Source organism: Mycteria americana, unplaced genomic scaffold (assembly GCF_035582795.1).
Source record: "Mycteria americana isolate JAX WOST 10 ecotype Jacksonville Zoo and Gardens unplaced genomic scaffold, USCA_MyAme_1.0 Scaffold_179, whole genome shotgun sequence".
In the NCBI taxonomy this organism is placed as follows: Eukaryota; Metazoa; Chordata; class Aves; order Ciconiiformes; family Ciconiidae; genus Mycteria; species Mycteria americana.
In genome coordinates, this window is record NW_027445519.1 from 39,223 (window position 1) to 57,675 (window position 18,453).

At 68.8% G+C, this 18,453-nt stretch overlaps 2 protein-coding genes across 2 annotated transcripts in view; one reads left to right on the forward strand and one right to left on the reverse strand.

The window, feature by feature from the left end:
- NPHS1 (NPHS1 adhesion molecule, nephrin) overlaps window positions 1-8,246 on the reverse strand; it is a gene marked incomplete at its 3' end in the record, with an annotated part of 46,333 nt that extends 38,087 nt beyond the window's left edge. The window contains exons 1-6 of the mRNA XM_075489533.1: window positions 8,179-8,246; window positions 7,000-7,071; window positions 5,836-5,869; window positions 5,370-5,559; window positions 3,406-3,534; window positions 863-944 (exon numbers count right to left, since the gene is read on the reverse strand). Coding sequence (XP_075345648.1) covers window positions 863-944; window positions 3,406-3,534; window positions 5,370-5,559; window positions 5,836-5,869; window positions 7,000-7,071; window positions 8,179-8,246 — 575 coding nt within the window. The remainder of the gene's footprint in view (window positions 1-862; window positions 945-3,405; window positions 3,535-5,369; window positions 5,560-5,835; window positions 5,870-6,999; window positions 7,072-8,178) is intronic.
- A 1,105-nt stretch (window positions 8,247-9,351) lies between these two features.
- On the forward strand, window positions 9,352-16,341 carry LOC142403308 (uncharacterized). Its single transcript, XM_075489534.1, has 4 exons — window positions 9,352-9,822; window positions 14,602-14,668; window positions 15,075-15,473; window positions 16,121-16,341. The coding sequence occupies exons 1-4, from the start codon at window positions 9,352-9,354 to the stop codon at window positions 16,339-16,341; spliced, it is 1,158 nt and encodes a 385-aa protein (XP_075345649.1).
- The last annotated feature ends 2,112 nt before the right edge of the window (window positions 16,342-18,453 follow it).

Below are 18,453 nucleotides of genomic sequence, written 5' to 3' on the forward strand. Positions count from 1 at the left end.
TGGGCCATACTGGCTCATACTGGGCCATATTGGTTTATAGTGGGTCATATTGGGCCATACTGGGCCATATCAGTTGATACTGGGCCATACTGGTTCCTAGTGGGGCATACTGGCCTATACTGGGCCATACTGGCCCACACTGGTTCATACTGGCCCACACTGGTCCATATTAGCTCCTATTGGGCCTGACTGGCCTATACTGGTCTATACTGGCTTATACTGGCCCACACTGGCTCATAGTGGGCCATGCTGGCCCCTACTGGCCTATACTGGACCATACTGGGCCATACTAGTCCATATTGGCTCATACTGGGCCTGACTGGCTTATACTGGCCCACACTGGTCCATACTGGCTCATACTGGGCCATATTGGCCCCTATTGGCCTATACTGGGCCATACTGGCCCACACTGGTCCGTACCTGTCTATACTGGCTCATACTGGGCCTGACCGGCCTATACTGGTGCATACTGGATCACGTTGGCTCATACCGGGCCATACTGGCCTATACTGGTCTATAGTGGCCTATACTGGACCATACTGGCCTGTACTGGCCCACAGTTGGCCGGTACTGGCTAATAGTTGCTCGTACAGGCTCATACTGGTCTCTAATGGTCCATACTGGTCTCTACTGGTGCACTCTGGTCAGTGACGGTGTATACTGGGCCCTACTGGTCTATACTGGGCCCATAGCGGCCCGTACTGCTCTGTACTGGTCAGTAGGGGCTCGTAGCAGCCTGTACTCGTCTGTACTGGTCCATACTGGTCGGTAATGGTGTGTACGGGGCCACGCTGGTCTCTACTGGGCCATAGTGGCTGGTGCTGGTCCGTACTGGGCCATACTGGTGGGTACTGGTGCTCACCGGACGGTGACCTCGCTGGAGCTCAGTTTGGGGTGGGAGCCCTCGAAGACGCGGGTGGAGACGTGGGGCAGCGGCTGCCCCCCTGCGGCCCCGCACCCCGAGTCACCCCACGGCACCCCACGGCACCCCACGGCACCCCATGGCACCCTAAAACCACCCCACGGCACCCCACGGCACCCCACAGCACCCCAAAACCACCCCATGGCACCCCAAAACCACCCCACAGCACCCCACGGCACCCCCAAACCACCCCACGGCACCCCACGGCACCCCAAATCACCCTGAGTCACCCCACGGCACCCCACAGCACCCCGAGTCACCCCACGGCACCCCCAAACCACCCCATGGCACCCCACGGCACCCCACGGCACCCTAAAACCACCCCACGGCACCCCACGGCACCCCACGGCACCCCAAAACCACCCCACAGCACCCCACAGCACCCTCAAACCACCCCATGGCACCCCACAGCACCCCACAGCACCCCGAGTCACCCCACGGCACCCCAAAACCACCCCATGGCACCCCATGGCACCCCACGGCACCCCAAATCACCCCAAAACCACCCCATGGCACCCCATGGCACCCCACGGCACCCCCAAACCACCCCACGGCACCCAACAGCACCCCACAGCACCCCCAAACCACCCCACGGCACCCTAAAACCACCCCATGGCACCCCCAAATCACCCCACAGCACCCTAAAACCACCCCATGGCACCCCCAAATCACCCCATGGCACCCCCAAATCACCCCACGGCACCCCAGGCACCCCACAGCACCCCAAAACCACCCCACGGCACCCCACAGCACCCCAAAGTCACCCCACAGCACCCTAAAACCACCCCACATACCCCAAAACCACCCCAAAGCACCCCAAAATCACCCCCAACACCCCAAAGCACCCCAAAATCACCCTGAACACCCCAAAATCACCCCACAGCACCCCAAAACCACCCCAAAGTCACCCCCAAGACCCCAAATCAGGCCAAAGTCACCCCAAAATCACCCCAAAGCACCCCGACATCACCCCTAAAACCCCAAATCTCCCCCAAAATCACCCCAAGTCACCCCAGAGTCACCTCAAACACCCCAAAGTCACCCCAAAACCCCCCAAATCACCCCAATTCACCCCAAAATCACCTCCAAAATCACCCCAAAATGGCCAAATCACCCCCAAATCACCTCAGATCACCCCCAAATCACCCCAAGTCACCCCAAAGTCACCCCAAAACCCCAAATCACCCCAAAATCACCCCTAAAACCCTCAAATCACCCCCAAATCACCCCAAGTCACCCCAAAGTCACCTCAAACACCCCGAAGTCACCCCAAAACCTCCCCAAATCACCCCCAAAACCCCAAGTCACCCCCAAAATCACCCCAAAACACCAAATCGCCCCCAAATCACCTCAGATCACCCCCAAATCACCCCCAGCCACCCCAAAATCACCCCTAAAACCCTCAAATCACCCCCAAATCACCCCGAGTCACCCCAAAGTCACCTCAAACACCCCGAAGTCACCCCAAAACCTCCCCAAATCACCCCCAAAACCCCAAATCGCCCCCAAATCACCTCAGATCACCCCCAAATCACCCCAAGCCACCCCGAAGTCACCCCAAACCCCCCAAAATCACCCCTAAAACCCTCAAATCACCCCCAAAATCACCCCAACTCACCCCAAAGTCACCTCAAACACCCCAAAGTCACCCCAAAACCTCCCCAAATCACCCCAAACACCCCAAATCGCCCCCAAATCACCCCCAAAATCACCCCCAAATCACCCCAACCCCCCCAAAATCACCCCTAAAACCCTCAAATCACCCCCAAAATCACCCCAAGACACCCCAAAGTCAGCTCAAACACCCCGAAGTCACCCCAAAACACCCCAAACACCCCAATTCACCCCAAAATCACCCCCCAAATCACCCCCAAAATGGCCAAATCACCCCCAAATCACCTCAGATCACCCCCAAATCACCCCAAGTCACCCCAAAGTCACCCCAAAACCCCCAAATCACCCCCAAAATCACCCAATTCACCCCAAAGTCACCCAAAAACCTCCCCAAATCACCCCAAACACCCCAATTCACCCCAAAATCACCCCCAAAATCACCCCAAAACCACCAAATCGCCCCCAAATCACCCCTAAAACCCTCAAATCACCCCCAAATCACCCCAAGTCACCCCAAAGTCACCCCCAAAACCCCCAAATCACCCTAAAATCACCCCTAAACCCCCCCCAAGGTCACCCCAAAACCCCCAAATCACCCCAAAATCCTCAAATCACCCCCAAAATCACCCCAACTCACCCCAAAGTCACCTCAAACACCCCAAAGTCACCCCAAAACCTCCCCAAATCACCCCAAACACCCCAAGTCACCCCCAAATCACCCCCAAAATCACCCCCCAAACCCCAAATCGCCCCCAAATCCCCTCAGATCACCCCCAAATCCCCCTAAAATCACCCCCCAAAAATCAGCCCCGAAGCACCCCAAAATCACCCGAAGTCACCCCAAAAATTCAGCCCCCCCCCCCCCTTACCCAGGGTCAGGGTCAGGCGAGCGGCTGGGCGGGCGTCGGGGGCGTGGCAACGCACCTCCACCTCGACCCCGCCCACCCACGGAAGCTCCGCCCCCGGGGGCAGCTCCAGGGTGGGGGGGCCTGGCGGTACTGGGGACACCAGTATAAACCAGTTGGGACTGGGGACAGCCCAGTGAGCCCTCCTGGTAAGCGTCAGGGTTTGCCCAGTGCCCTCCCAGTGCCTCCCAGTCTCTCCCACCCCCTCCCAGTGCCCTCCCAGTCCCTCCCAGTGCCCTTCCACCCCCTCCCAGTCCCTCCCAGTCTCCCCCAACCCCCTCCCATCTCCTCCCAGTCCCTCCCAGTGCCCTCCCAGTGCCTCCCAGTCTCTCCCACCCCCCTCCCAGTGCCCTCCCAGTCCCTCCCAGTGGCCTTCCACCCCCTCCCAGTCCCTCCCAGTCTCCCCCAACCCCCTCCCATCTCCTCCCAGTCCCTCCCAGTGCCCTCCCAGTCTCCCCCAATCCCCTCCCAGTCCCTCCCAGTCCCTCCCAGTGCCCTCCCAGTGCCCTCCCAGTAACCCCCACTGCCTCCCAGTGCCCTTCCAGTAACCTCTGGTGCCCTCCCAGTGCCCTCCCAGTAACCACCAGTGCCTCCCAGTGCCCTCCCAGTCTCTCCCACCCCCCTCCCAGTGCCCTTCCCAGTCCCTCCCAGTCCCACCCACCCCCCTCCCAGTGCCCTCCTCGTCCCCCCCAGTCTCCTCCAACCCCCTCCCAGTCCCTCCCAGTGACCTCCCAGTCCCTCCCACCCCCCTCCCAGTGCCCTCCCAGTCCCTCCCAGTGCCCTTCCACCCCCTCCCAGTCCCTCCCAGTCTCCCCCAACCCCCTCCCAGTCCCTCCCAGTCCCTCCCAGTGCCCTTCCACTCTCTCCCACCCCCTCCCAGTGCCCTCCCAGTCTCCCCCAACCCCCTCCCAGTCCCTCCCAGTCCCTCCCAATCCCTCCCAGTGCCCTTCCACTCTCTCCCACCCCCTCCCAGTGCCCTCCCAGTCTCCCCCAACCCCCTCCCAGTCCCTCCCAGTGCCCTTCCACTCTCTCCCACCCCCTCCCAGTGCCCTCCCGGTGCCCTCCCAGTCCCTCCCAGTCCGCACCCAGCACGGTGAGCAGGGCGGGCCGGGACGCCCGGGCCTGGGTGCCGTTCCCCTCCCCCACCTGGCACTCGAAGACGTCATCGTCCCGCAGCGTCACCCCCGCGATGCGCAGGTGGTGCTGCCCTGGGCGGCCCGGCCCCGCCTTAGGCCCCGCCCCAAGCCCCGCCCTTAACCCCGCCCATCAAGCCCCACCCCACCCCTTCACCCCTACCCCGGTGTTAGCCCCGCCCCTTCAGCCTTTAGCCCCGCCCACCAAGCCCCACCCCACCCCTTCACCCCTACCCCGGTGTTAGCCCCGCCCCTTCAGCCTTTAGCCCCGCCCACCAAGCCTCGCCCCACCCCTTCAGCCCCTACCCCGGTATTAGCCCCGCCCCTTCAGCCTTTAGCCCCGCCCACCAAGCCCCGCCCCACCCCTTCAGCCCCTACCCTGGTGTTAGCCCCGCCCCTTCAGCCTTTAGCCCCGCCCATCAAGCCCCACCCCACCCCTTCACCCCTACCCCGGTGTTAGCCCCGCCCCTTCAGCCTTTAGCCCCGCCCATCAAGCCCCACCCCACCCCTTCAGCCCCTACCCTGGTGTTAGCCCCGCCCCTTCAGCCTTTAGCTCCGCCCTCTTTGCCCCAGCCCCACCCCTTCAGCCCCTACCCCCCACTGGCATTAGCCCCGCCCCTGCAGGCCTTTAGCCCCGCCCCTTCATTCCTCAGCCCCGCCCCCTTTGCTCCCAGCCCCACCCCTTTCCACCACCACCCCGTGTTAGCCCCGCCCCTTCAGCATATAGCCCCGCCCCTTCATTCCCTAGCCCCACCCCCTTTAGCCCTGCCCCGCCCTCTCTCTAGCCCCACCCACCTTGTCGGGGGTCTCCAACCAATCGGTAGCGGGGGTGGGCGGCGGTGGGCGGGGTCCCGACCAGGAGCCCGCCCCTCGCCCACTGCACGGCCCCGCCCCCCCGCACCACGCAGCGTAGCTCCGCCTCCGTCCCCAGCACCGCGCTCCCATTGGTCGGCTCTCTCCAGGAAGGGCGACAACGCCACGCCCGCTGCGGGGGGGCGGGGCTGAGGGAGGCTCCACCCCCCTGAGCCCCTGTGACCCCACCCCGGGACCCCCCCCCCCATGACCCCCCTGACCCCCTGACCCCTGCGACACCCCCCGTGACCCCTTGACCCCCAGCATGATGTGACCCCCATGACCCCCCCGCCCCCCTGTGACCCCCCCCACCCCCCTGTGACCCCCCCGACCCCTGTGACCCCCACGACTCCTTCTGACCCCCCCACGACCCCCTGTGACCCCCCCACGACCCCCCGTGACCTCTTACCTGCGACCCCGGCGAGCAGCAGGGCCAACACCGCCTGCCCCGTGGGGTCAGGGGGCAAGGGTCAGGGGCCGTGACCCCCAAACCGCCCCCGGGAACCCCCCAAAATGCCCCTGGACCCCCCCAAAACTGCCCCTGAGTCCCCAAACTGCCCCCCCTCCCCTATTTACCCCCCCATTTTCCCCCGGACCCCCCCAATCTACCCCCGGACCCCCCCAAACTGCCCCTGGACCCCCCCAAACGGCCCCCCCCAGCCCCTATTTACCCCCCCAGGGTCCCCCAATCTACCTCAGGACCCCCCCAAACTGCCCCTGAACCCCCCAAAACCGCCCCCCCAGCCCCTCTTAACCCCCCCGGACCCCCCCAATCTACCCAGGACCCCCCCAACTGCCCCTGGACCCCCCAAACGGCCTCCCCAGCCCCTATTTACCCCCCCCGGACCCCCCAATCTACCTCAGGACCCCCCCAAACTGCCCCTGAACCCCCCCAAACCGCCCCCCCGCCCCTATTTACCCCCCCAGGACCCCCCCAATCTACCCCAGGACCCCCCCAACTGCCCCTGGACCCCCCAAACGGCCCCCCCAGCCCCTATTTACCCCCCCCAGGACCCCCCAATCTACCTCAGGACCCCCCAAACTGCCCCTGAACCCCCCAAACGGCCCCCCCGCCCCTATTGACCCCCCCAGGACCCCCCCAATCTACCCCAGGACCCCCCCAACTGCCCCTGGACCCCCCAAACGGCCCCCCCAGCCCCTATTTACCCCCCCGGACCCCCCCAATCTACCTCTGGACCCCCTCAACTGCCCCCCAGCCCCTATTTACCCCCCCAGGACCCCCCCAATTTACCTCAGGACCCCCCCAAACTGCCCCTGAACCCCCCCAAACTGCCCCCCCGCCCCTATTTATCCCCCCCGGACCCCCCCAATCTACCCCAGGACCCCCCCAACTGCCCTTGGACCCCCCAAACCGCCCCCCCAGCCCCTATTGACCCCCCCAGGGTCCCCCAATCTACCTCAGGACCCCCCCAAACTGCCCCTGGACCCCCCAAACTGCCCCCCTGCCCCTATTTACCCCCCCAATCTACCCCAATCTACCCCAGGACCCCCCCATCTGCCCCTGAACCCCCCAAACCGCCCCCCCCAGCCCCTCTTTGCCCCCCCCACTCACGCTGCCCCGACCCCCCGCCATGGGGAGAGCCAGCGACCGAGTGGGGAGGGAGGGCCCGGACCCCTGGGTGCCCTTTGGGGGGGGAGGGGTGGAGCCAGGGTGCCCCCCCCACACCTCCCTCCCTCTCCCCTCCCCCCCCCCCACGCCTGGGTCCCCCGGGGGAGGCTCCTGCCCCTCCCCCCCCCTCGGTTGCGGGCGGGCGATTGGCTGACAGGGGAATTTGGGGAATGCGGGGGGGGGGTGACAGGGGACAGCTGGGACCCGGGCATCCGGGGGGGGGGGACCCCCAGCACCCCCTAACCCCCCCCCCCCCCAGGGGACCCTGGTGTCCGGGGACCCCCCCAAACTCCCCCCGGGGGACCCAGGTATCGAGGGACCCCCCCAAAACCACACCCGGGGGATGCAGGCGTCCGGGGGGGGACCCCCAACACCCCCTAACCCCCCCCAGGGGACCCTGGTGTCCGGGGGACCCCCCCCATGCCCCCGAGGGGACCCCCAACACCCCCTAACCCCCCCTCAGGGGACCCAGGAGTTCGGGGGGGACCCCCAGCACCCCCTAAGCCCCCCCCCCAGGGGACGATGGCATCGGGGGACCCCCCCAAACCACCCCCAAGGGACCCAGGCGTCCGGGGGGGGACCCCCATGCCCCACAGGGGACCCCCAACACCCCCTAACCCCCCCTCAGGGGACCCAGGCGTCCCGGGGACCCCCCCCATGCCCCACAGGGGACCCCCCAACACCCCCTAACCCCCCCCAGGAGACTCAGGAGTCCGGGGACCCCCCAGATCCCCCCCCCCTTCGGGGTACCCAGGCATCTGGGGACCCCCCCAAATACCCTCCGGGACCCAGGCGTCCGGGCGGGGACCCCCGGCACCCCCTAACCCCCCCCCAGGGGACCCTGGTGTCCGGGGACCCCCCCAAACTCCCCCCGGGGGACCCAGGTATCGAGGGACCCCCCCAAAACCACCCCCGGGGGATGCAGGCGTCCGGGGGGGGACCCCCGGCACCCCCTAACCCCCCCTCAGGGGACCCAGGAGTCCAGGGGACCCCCCCAAACCCCCGCGGGGGACCCAGGCGTCCCGGAGACCCCTCCCCATGCCCCACAGGGGACCCCCAACACCCCCTACCCCCCCCCTCAGGGGACCCAGGAGTTCGGGGGGGATCCCCAACACCCCCTACCCCCCCCCAGGAGACTCAGGAGTCCGGGGACCCCCCAGATCCCCCCCCCCTTCGGGGTACCCAGGCATCTGGGGACCCCCCCAAACCCCCTCCGGGGACCCAGGCGTCCGGGCGGGGATCCCCAGCACCCCCTAACCCCCCCCCAGGGAACCCTGGAGTCCAGGGGACCCCCCCAAACTCCCCCCGGGGGACCCAGGTATCGAGGGACCCCCCCAAAACCACCCCCGGGGGATGCAGGCGTCCCGGGGGGGACCCCCAACACCCCCTAACCCCCCCCAGGGGACCCTGGTGTCCGGGGGACCCCCCCCATGCCACTGTGGGGACCCCCAACACCCCCTCACCCCCCCTCAGGGGACCCAGGAGTTCGGGGGGGACCCCCAGCACCCCCTAAGCCCCCCCCACGGGACCCTGGCACCCAGGGGACCCCCCCCAAACCACCCCCGGGGGACCCAGGCATCCGGGGGGGAACCCCCATGCCCCCGAGGGGACCCCCCAACACCCCCTAACCCCCCCTCAGGGGACCCAGGCGTCCCGGAGACCCCCCCCCATGCCCCACAGGGGACCGATGGGACCCCCTAGCACCCCCTAACCCCCCCCCCCAGGAGACCCGGGCATCGGGGGATCCCCCAAACCCCCCCCAAAGGACCCAGGTGTCCGGGGGGGGGACCCCATGCCCCCGAGGGGACCCCCAACACCCCCTAACCCCCCCTCAGGGGACCCAGGAGTCCGGGGGGGACCCCCAGCACCCCCTAAACCCCCCCCTAGGGGACCCAGGCATCTGGGGGACCCCCCAACATCCCCCCCCCGGGGGACCCTGGTACCTGGGGACCCCCCCATGCCCCACAGGGGACCCCCCAACCCCCCCCCAGGGGTCCCTGGCACCCTGGGGACCCCCCCCACCCCCCCTAGATGACGCAAGCATCCGGGATCCCTTTGGGGGGGAGGGGGGGGGATTTGGGGACATGGGGGCCACGCCCCGGCACCCCCCCAGGGGCCTGAACTACAACTCCCATGATGCCTCATGCCTTTGCCCCGCCCCCCACCTTCCCATAAGCCTCTGCGGCCCCAAGCCACACGTAAGCCCCCTCCCCCCCCCATCCCATCATGCCCCGGGGCCTGAGGGCTCCCCCCCCACCCCCCCCCCCAAATCCCGTAGTCCTCCCCTATCCCACCATGCCTCGCAGCCAAAGGACTCCAACTCCCATCATGCCCCGGGGCGCCTCATTTCCGCCCCTCCTTAGCCCCGCCCCTTCTCCGCCGCGGCTCCGCCCCCACCCGCCCCCTCGTCCCCGCCCCCGCCGTGTCCCCCCGCGGCCGCCGTGGCCCCGCCTCCCCCCCGCAGGCCCCGCCTCCCCCGCAGGCCACGCCCCACCCCCCCCGCAGCGCTCCAAGATGGCGGCGGGCGGCGGCGGCTCCGCCGGTCCCGGGGCTCCCCCCGCCCGCGGCCGCTTCCCAGCCCGGCCCCCTCGGGGTCCTGCCCGGCCCCCCGCCGCCCCCCGCACCCGAACCCCCCTGCGGGGACCCCCCGCTTCTCCCGGGACCGGTACCGCCGCCGATCCCGCCCTCCGCGCCCTCCTCGGCCTGGCCGGCGGCCTCCGGCGTTTACGGGCGCTGCTCGGGGCCTCCCGTGGCCGCCGGCGGACGGTGAGGGGCTGGGGGGGGGGGGCGAGGAGGGGCTGGGGGGGGGGGTTTGGGGGGCTGGGGGGGTCTGTGAGGGGGTGGGGGGGATTTGGGGGGTCACTGAGGGGGTGGGGGGGTTGGGGGGCTCTGTGAGGGGTTGGGGGGGATTTGGGGGGGTCACTGAGAGGGTGGGGGGGTCTGTGAGGGGCTGGGGGGGATTTGGGGGGTCACTGAGGGGGTGGGAGGGTCTGTGAGGGGGTTGGGGGGATTTGGGGGGTCACTGAGGGGGTGGGGGGGTCTGTGAGGGGTTTGGGGGGGCTCAAGGAGGGGCTGGGGGGGTCTGTGAGGGGCTGGGGGGGGTTTGGGGGGTCACTGAGGGGGTGGGGGGGTTGGGGGGCTCTGTGAGGGGGTGGGGGGGTTTGGGGGGGTCACTGAGGGGGTGGGGGGGTCTGTGAGGGGCTGGGGGGGGTCTGTGAGGGGCTGGGGTGGGTTGGGGGGTCACTGAGGGGGTGGGGGGGTCTGTGAGGGGCTGGGGGGGATTTGGGGGGGTCACTGAGGGGGTGGGGGGGTCTGTGAGGGGCTGGGGGGATTTGGGGGGTCACTGAGGGGTGGGGGGGTCTGTGAGGGGCTGGGGGGGGTTGGGGGGGTCAATGAGGGGCTGGGGGGTTGGGGGGCTCTGTGAGGGGTTGGGGGGATTTGGGGGGTCAAGGAGGGGCTGGGGGGTTTGGGGGGGCTCAAGGAGGGGCTGGGGGGGGTGGGGGGCTCAAGGAGGGGTTGGGGTGGTCTGGGGGGGCCCTGGGGGTCTGTGAGGAGCTGGGGGGGGTGGGGGGGTCTGTGAAGGGTTGGGGGGGGTCAAGGAGGGGCTGGGGGGGGGCTGAGGGGCTGGGGGGGGTTGGGGGGGGTCAAGGAGGGGTTGGGGGGGCCGGGGGGGGTCTGGGGGGCTGTGAGGGGCTGGGGGGGTCAGTGAGGGGCACTTGGGGGCTGGGCGGGGGCCTGTGAGCGTTTGGGGGTGTTTATGAGGGGCTGGGGGGGGCTGTGAGGGGTTGGGGGGGCTCAAAGAGGGGCTGGGGGGCCCTGGGGGGCTGGGCAGGGGCTGGGGGGGGCACTTGGGGGGCCAGTGAGGGGCTGGGGGGGTTGTTGGGGGGGGGGAAATGATGGGGCAGGGGGGGCTGGGGGAGGGGTCAGTGAAGGGTTTGGGGGGGGCTGTGGGGCGGGAGGGGCCGGGGGGGCAGTGAGAGGGTGTTGGGGGCAGGAAGATTGGGGGGGGCAGTTGGGGGCCCAGGGGGGCGGCTGTGGGGCTTTGGGAGGCTGGGGGTGGGGCAGTTGGGGGGCAGGAAGGGCTGGGGGGGGGGTCAGTGAGGGGCTGGGGGGCAGTTGTGGGGCTGGGGGGGGGCAGGAGGGCCTCAGGGGGCCAGTTGTGGGGCAGGAAGGTGCTGGGGGGCCAGTTGTGGGGCAGGAGGAGCCAGTTGTGGGGCAGGAGGGGCCAGTTGTGGGGCTGGGGGGGCAGTTGTGGGGAGGAAGGGGCTGAGGGGCAGTTGTGGGGCAGGAGGGGGCAGTCGTGTGCCAGTGGTGGGGCTGGGGGGGGCAGTTGTGGGGCAGGAAGGAGCTGAAGGGCTGGTTGTGGGTAGGAAGGAGCAGTTGTGGGGCTGGGGACAGTTCTGGGGCAGGAAGGAACTGAGGGGCAGTTGTGGGGCAGGAGGGGCCAGTTGTGGGGCTGGGGTGGCTGTTGTGGGGCAGGAAGGAACTGGGGGGCCAGTTGTGGGGCAGGAGGGCCAGTTGTGGGCTGGGGTGGCTGTTGTGGGGCAGGAAAGAAACTGGGGGGCCAGTTGTGGGGCAGGAGGGGCCAGTTGTGGGGCTGGGGTGGCTGTTGTGGGGCAGGAAGGAACTGGGGGGCCAGTTGTGGGGCAGGAGGGGCCAGTTGTGGGGCTGGGGGGCCAGTTGTGGGGCAGGAAGGAACTGGGGGGCCAGTTGTGGGGCAGGAGGAACCAGTTCTGGGGTAGGAGGAGCTAGTTGTGGGGCTGAGGGGGCAGTTGTGGGGCAGGAAGGAGCTGAGGGGCCAGTTGTGGGCAGGAGGGGCTAGTTGTGGGGCTGAGGGGGCAGTTGTGGGGCAGGAGGGGCCAGTTGTGGGGCTGGGGGGGCTGTTGTGGGGCAGGAAGGAGCTGAGGGGGCCAGTTGTGGGGCTGGGGGGGCTGTTGTGGGGCAGGAAGGAACTGGGGGGCCAGTTGTGGGGCTGGGGGGCAGTTGTGGGGCAGGAAGGAGCTGGGGGGCCAGTTGTGGGGCAGGAGGGGCAGTTGTGGGGCTGGGGGGCTGTTGTGGGGCAGGAAGGAAGTGGGGGGCCAGTGTGGGGCAGGAGGGTCCAGTTGTGGGGCTGGGGTGGCTGTTGTGGGGCAGGAAGGAACTGGGGGGCCAGTTGTGGGGCAGGAGGAGCCAGTTGTGGGGTAGGAGGAGCTAGTTGTGGGCTGGGGGGGCAGTTGTGGGGCAGGAAGGAGCTGAGGGGCCAGTTGTGGGGCAGGAGGGTCCAGTTGTGGGGCTGGGGGGGCTGTTGTGGGGCAGGAAGGAGCTGAGGGGGCCAGTTGTGGGGCTGGGGGGCCAGTTGTGGGGCTGGGGGGGCTGGCTGTTGTGGGGCAAGAAGGAACTGGGGGCCAGTTGTGGGGTAGGAGGAGCTAGTTGTGGGGCTGGGGGGCAGTTGTGGGGCAGGAAGGAGCTGAGGGGCCAGTTGTGGGGCAGGAGGGTCCAGTTGTGGGCTGAGGGGGCAGTTGTGGGCAGGAGGGCCAGTTGTGGGGCTGGGGGGCTGTTGTGGGGCAGGAAGGAACTGGGGGGCCAGTTGTGGGGCAGGAGGAGCCAGTTGTGGGTAGGAGGAGCTAGTTGTGGGGCTGGGGGGGGCAGTTGTGGGGCAGGAAGGAGCTGGAGGGCCAGTTGTGGGGCAGGAGGGGCCAGTGGTGGGCTGGGGGGGGCAGTTGTGGGGCAGGAAGAGCCAGTTGTGGGGCAGTTGTGGGGCTGGGGGGCAGTTGTGGGGCCTTAGCAGCCCCGTCCCGCGTGTCCCACGTGTCCCCTGCCTGCGTCACGCGTGTCCCCTCCGCCACACGCGCCGCTCCCGTCACGCGTGTCCCGTGTCCCCCGTCACGCGTGTCCCGTGTCCCCGTCACGCGTGTCCCGTGTCCCCCACGTCACGTGTAACACGCGTGTTTCCCGTGTCGCGTGTTTTCTTTTCTCATACGTGTGCCTCATCTCTGGCGTCACGTGTTCGTCTTCGCTGTGACGCGTCTCGTCACGCGTGTCCCCGCGTCACACGCCTTTGTTACCCCCGTCCCGTGTTCCTCCCGCGTCATGTGTGTCCCCATCTTTGCGTGTCCCACACGTCACGCGTGTCGTTTGGGTGGCACGCGTCCCTGCTTCTTCTTGCGTCACGCTGTGTTCTTAGCTCTGCCGGTGTCACACGCGTCACGCGTGCGTTGTCACGCGTGTCTTGTCACGTGTTCTTCACACGTGTGTTGTTACATGTCCCCGTGTCGCACGTGTCTTGTCACGCGTGTCCTTGTTCATTGCGTGACGTGGTCCGTCACGTGTGTTGCTTCACGCGTCACCCGTTTCTTTTGTCACGCGTGTCCCTTGTCCCGCCCACGTCACACGCGTCCCTTCTGTGTCACCCGTGTCCCCCGTTCTTCCGGCATCGCATGTCCCGTGACGCGCGTCTCTCCTGTGTCACGTGTCCCCGCTGCATCGTGTCACGGGTCTCTCTCGTGTCCCGCGTCACGTGTGCCCCGTCTGTGCTGCGTTGTGTCACACGTGTTGCTTCTGTCACACGCATCGTGTGTCCTTCTTGTGTCACGCGTGTCCTGCGTCCCTACCATGCCGCGTCATGCGTGTCCCTCCTGTGTCATGCGTGTCCTCCTGTGTCATGCGTGTCCCTCCTGTCATGCGTGTCCGTTGTCGCTCTTGTGTCACAGGTACCCACATCACACGCGTGTCTCCATCCTTGTCCACACGCGTGTCCCTTCTGTCTCCTATGCCACCCGTGTCCCTGTCACCTGTGTCCCCATCCCTCGTGTCCCCGCCACGTCACGCGTGTCCCCATCCCCGTGCCACCCGTGTCCCCCGCCACGTCACGCGTGTCCCCGCCCCCCATGCCCCCCGTGTCCCCGTCACGCGTGTCCCCATCCCCGTGCCACCCATGTCCCTGCCACGTCACGCGTGTCCCTGCCCCCCGTGTCCCCGTCACATGTGTCCCCATCCCTGTGCCACCCGTGTCCCCGCCACGTCACGCGTGTCCCTGCCCCCTGTGTCCGCGTCACGCGTGTCCCCATCCCCGTGCCACCCGTGTTCCTGTCACACGTGTCCCCACCACGTCACCCGTGTCCCCGTCACGTGTGTCCCGCCCCCCGTGCCCCCCGTGTCCCCGCCCCCATGCCCCCCGTGTCCGCGTCACGCGTGTCCCCGCAGCGTCGCGTGACGTCACCTGTGCGCCCGCCGTGTCACCCGTCTCTCTTTGCCATCACGCCTGTCACACGCGTGTGGGTCACGTGTGAGCCCCTGTCCCCGCAATCCAGGGGCGGGGCTTGCTCGGGGGGGGTGTGTGGCTTATTCGAGGGGGTGTGGCTTGCTCGAGGGGGGTGTGGTTTATTCGAGGGGGAGGGTTTGTTGGGGATGGGGCTCACTTGGGGGCGGGGCTTGAATAAGATGAATTTAAATAAGGGGAGGAGCTTGGCAAAAGTGGCTTAAACAAGGGGAGGGGCTTAAATAAAGGGCGGGGCTAGACTGGGTGTGGCCGGCAAGGGGCGGGGCTAACGCTGTCCCCTCCCCCAGGAGGAATTTCGGGGGTTTCTACCCGAGGAGGTGGCGACGCCCGGCCCCGCCCGCCGCTCCCAGCGAGGTCAGTGACCCCCCCCCCCCCCCCAAATTCCGGGGTCCCCCCCCAAATTCCTGAGCCCCCCCCGATTTCCGCCCCCCCCCCCCCCCCCCCCCCCCCCCCATATTCCGGGGTCCCCCCCAAATTCTGAGCCCCACCTGATTCTGCCCCCCCCCCCCCCCCCCCCCCCCCATATTCCGGGGTCTCCCCCCAATTCCTGGCCCCCCCAAAAATTGTTGCCCCCCCCCCCCCCCAAATTCCTGGGTCCCCCCCCCCCCAAATTACGGGGTCCCCCCCAGACACCGGGGGCCCCCCAAATCCTTGTGTGTCCCCCCCCGGACACCGGGGTCCTCTCTATGGGGGGGGGGGGGGGGGGGTGTGTGTCCTGGAGCCCCCCCCCCCCCACCTCACCCCTTCCCCTCCCCCACAGGCACCCATCGGACCCCCAGCGCCGCCCCCTCCCCCCAGCGCCGCCCCCAGCGCCGCCCCTCCCCCCAGGCAGGGGGAGGGGCCTCGGCCACCCCCCCCCGCCCCCCCCGGGGTCGCCTCCAACTCCTCCCCCCCACCCGTCGCTTACGGGGGGGGGGTCCCGGCACCCCCCCCCATCGCTGGCCGCAGCGGGGGAGGGGAGGGCGGCGGAGGCAGGAGGAGGAGGAGGAGGCGACGGCCGCCCCCGCCTCGTCCCCCGAGGGGGGGGGGGACGACGACGACGACGACGACATCATCGTTGGGGACCCCCCGGGGCCGCGGGGGCCGCGGCGGCGGCGGCGGCGGCAGGGGACGATCCTGGGGAGCCTGCGGCAGTTCGTCATGCCCCTCGTTAGCGCCCGCTCGTCACGGCCCATCCGGCCCCCCCGCCGCTTCGTGGACGTCCCCGCCCCCGCCGGGGACGCCCCCCCGCCCGCCGGGGACGCCGCGGCCCCCGCCGACGTCACCCCCCCCCCACGGCGGCGGCGGCGACGACGACGACGACGTCCCGGCGCCCGCGGGCGCCGCCTCTGCCGTCGACGGCGTCGCCGCCCCGCCCGCCGGCGTCGCCCCCCCGCCGCTCGACGGCGTCGCCCCCTCGCTCGACGTCACCCCGCCGCCCGCCGCTGTCACCCCCCCACCCCCCCACGTCACCCTGCCGCCCGCCGGTGTCCCCCCCCCGCTCACCGGTGTCACCCTGCCGCCCGCCGGTGTCACCCCCCCGCTCAACAACGTCACCCTGCCGCCCGCCGGCGTCACCCGGGCCGCCCACGGGGTGACGTCCCTTTGCTGGGGGTGCCCCCCCGCTGGCCCCCCTCCCCCACCTCTCCCCCCTCCTCCTCCTCGCCCCCCCCCTCCCCGGCTCGTCCCCCCGCCCTCCCCCGCGGTGACGCCGGTGGCCCCCGCGCCCCGTCGGGCCATCCTGCGCGAGGCCACCTTCCGCTGGACCTCCCTGCGCCCCGCCGGGACGGCGGTGACATCGCCAGGGGCGGCGGTGACGTCGCCAAGGGCGGCGCCGGGACGCCGGCGACGTCGCCGAGGACGCCGGCGACGACGACGTCAGGCGCGACGACGACGACGACATCGGGGACGCCCCGGCGGCAGCTGAGAACGCCCCGGCCGCGCTGGGTGACGCCTCGGTGACGTTCGGTGACGCCTCGGTGACGTTTAGCGACGCCCCGCTGACGTTCGGGGACCCCCCCCGACCCCCTTCGAGGACGCCCCGGTGACGTTCAGGGACGCTCAGGTGACACCTGGGGACGACCCGCTCCCCTTCGGGGACACCGCGATGACGTTTGGGGACCTTCCGGTGACGCTCGGGGACGCCGCAGCCGTGGCCAGTGACGCCCCGGTGGCATTTGGGGACGCCCCGGTGACATTCGCCCTTCGGGACCCCCCGGCGGTACTCGGGGACGCCGCGGTGACGCTTAGGACGCCGCGGTGACACCCGGGGACGCCACGGTGACGCTTGGGGACGCCCCAGCTCCATTTGGGACCCCCCCGGTGACGCTCGGGGCCACCAAGGATTGTCCCCTCATCCCCGAAACCCACCCCGGCCGTTTCGGGGACGTCAAGGTGGCTCTCGGTGACGCCGCGGTGGCCCTCGGGGACGTCAAAGCGGCCCTTGGGGACACGCAGGTCCCCCCCCGCCGCCCCCCGCTGCTACGAGCCCCCCGCTTCACGGCCAGCGCCGCCCACCTGCGCATCTACCAGTCGCTGGGGGACGGGGACGCCGCCGTCACCGACGTCACCGCCGGGGCCACCGAGGGGGGTGTCCCCGAAGCCGCCGCCGCCGCCGCCCGCCGTCCTTTGCCCCCCGCCAACCACTTGATTTTACCCCAATTCGCCCCGCGGCCCGGTGACGTCGCTGCTGAGGTCGCGGGGGACGGCGGCGACGGCGGCGTGGCGGCGGGGGACGGCGGCGAGGCGGCGGCGGGGGGACGCCGGTGACATCGTCGGGGACATCGACCGCGTCTACAGCCTCCTCAGCCGCGCCAAGGTCCAGCTCTTCAACATCGACCGGCGGCAGCAGCGCCGCTCCCCCCCGGTAAGACCCCCGGCTTTGGGGGGACCCCCCCCGCACGCCTCGGTGCTGTTTTGGGGGATTTAGGGGGTTTTGGGGACACTTGGGTACCTGGGGCCCTTTTTGGGGGACACTTGGACGCCCTGGGTCCCTTTTTAGGGGGATTTGGGGGGGGTTTTGGGCACTCCTGGACACTTGGGTGCTTTTTTTGGGGACCCCCTGGATGCCTGGGTCCCTTTTTGGGGGATTTGGGGGGGTTTTGGGGACCCCCAGATGCCTGGGTCCCTGTTTTGGGGGGATTTGGGGACCCCCTGGACAGCTGGGTCCCTTTTTGGGAGGATTTAGGGGGTTTTGGGGACACTTGGATACATGGGTGCCTTTTTTGGGGACTCCCTGGATGCCTGGGTCCCTGTTTTGGGGGATTTGGGGGGTTTTGGGGGATTTGGGGGGTTTTGGGACCCCCCAGATGCCTGGGTCCCTTTTTGGGGGATTTGGGGGACCCCTAGATGCCTGGGGTCCCTTTTTGGGGGATTTGGGGGGTTTTGGGGGACCCCCTGGATGCTTGGGTCCCTTTTTGGGGGGATTTGGGGGGGTTTTGGGGACCCCCAGACACCTGGGATCCCTTTTTGGGGGGATTTGGGGCATTTTGGGCACCCCCTGGATGCCTGGTCCCTGTTTTGGGGGATTTGGGGACCCCCTGGACAGCTGGGTTCGTTTTTTGGGGGGATTTAGGGGGTTTTGGGGACACTTGGGTACCTGGGGCCCTTTTTGGGGACACTTGGACGCCCCGGGTCCCTTTTTGGGGGGGATTTGGGGGGGGTTTTGGGCACTCCTGGACACTTGGGTGCCTTTTTTGGGGGCCCTCTGGATGCCTGGGTTCCTTTTTGGGGGATTTGGGGGGGTTTTGGGACCCCCAGATGCCTGGGTCCCTTTTGGGGGGATTTGGAGGGGTTTGGGGACCCCCAGATGCCTGGGTCCCTGTTTTGGGGGGATTTGGGGCATTTTGGGGACCCCCTGGATGCCTGGGTCCCTATTTTGGGGGGATTCGGGGACCCCCTGGATGCCTGGGTCCCTTTTGGGGGGATTTGGGGGGTTTTGGGGAACCTCAGACGCCTGAGTCCCCTGTTTTGGGGGATTTGGGGGGTTTTGGGGACCCCCTGGATGCCTGGGTCCCTGTTTTGGGGGATTTGGGGGGTTTTGGGGGATTTGGGGGGGTTTTGGGGACCCCCTGGATGCCTGGGTCCCTTTTTGGGGGGATTTGGGGGGATTTTGGGGACCCCTAGATGCCTGGGTCCCTTTTTGGGGAGATTTGGGGCAT

Bases quoted from the DNA above. Each gene is read 5' to 3' on its own strand.
- LOC142403308 (XM_075489534.1), top strand. From the start codon at position 9,352: ATGCCTCGCAGCCAAAGGACTCCAACTCCCATCATGCCCCGGGGCGCC. The intron at 9,823-14,601 runs GTGAGGGGCTGG...CCCCTCCCCCAG, and splicing joins CCCGTGGCCGCCGGCGGACG to GAGGAATTTCGGGGGTTTCT. The intron at 15,474-16,120 runs GCTCGTCACGGC...GACGTCGCCAAG, and splicing joins CATGCCCCTCGTTAGCGCCC to GGCGGCGCCGGGACGCCGGC.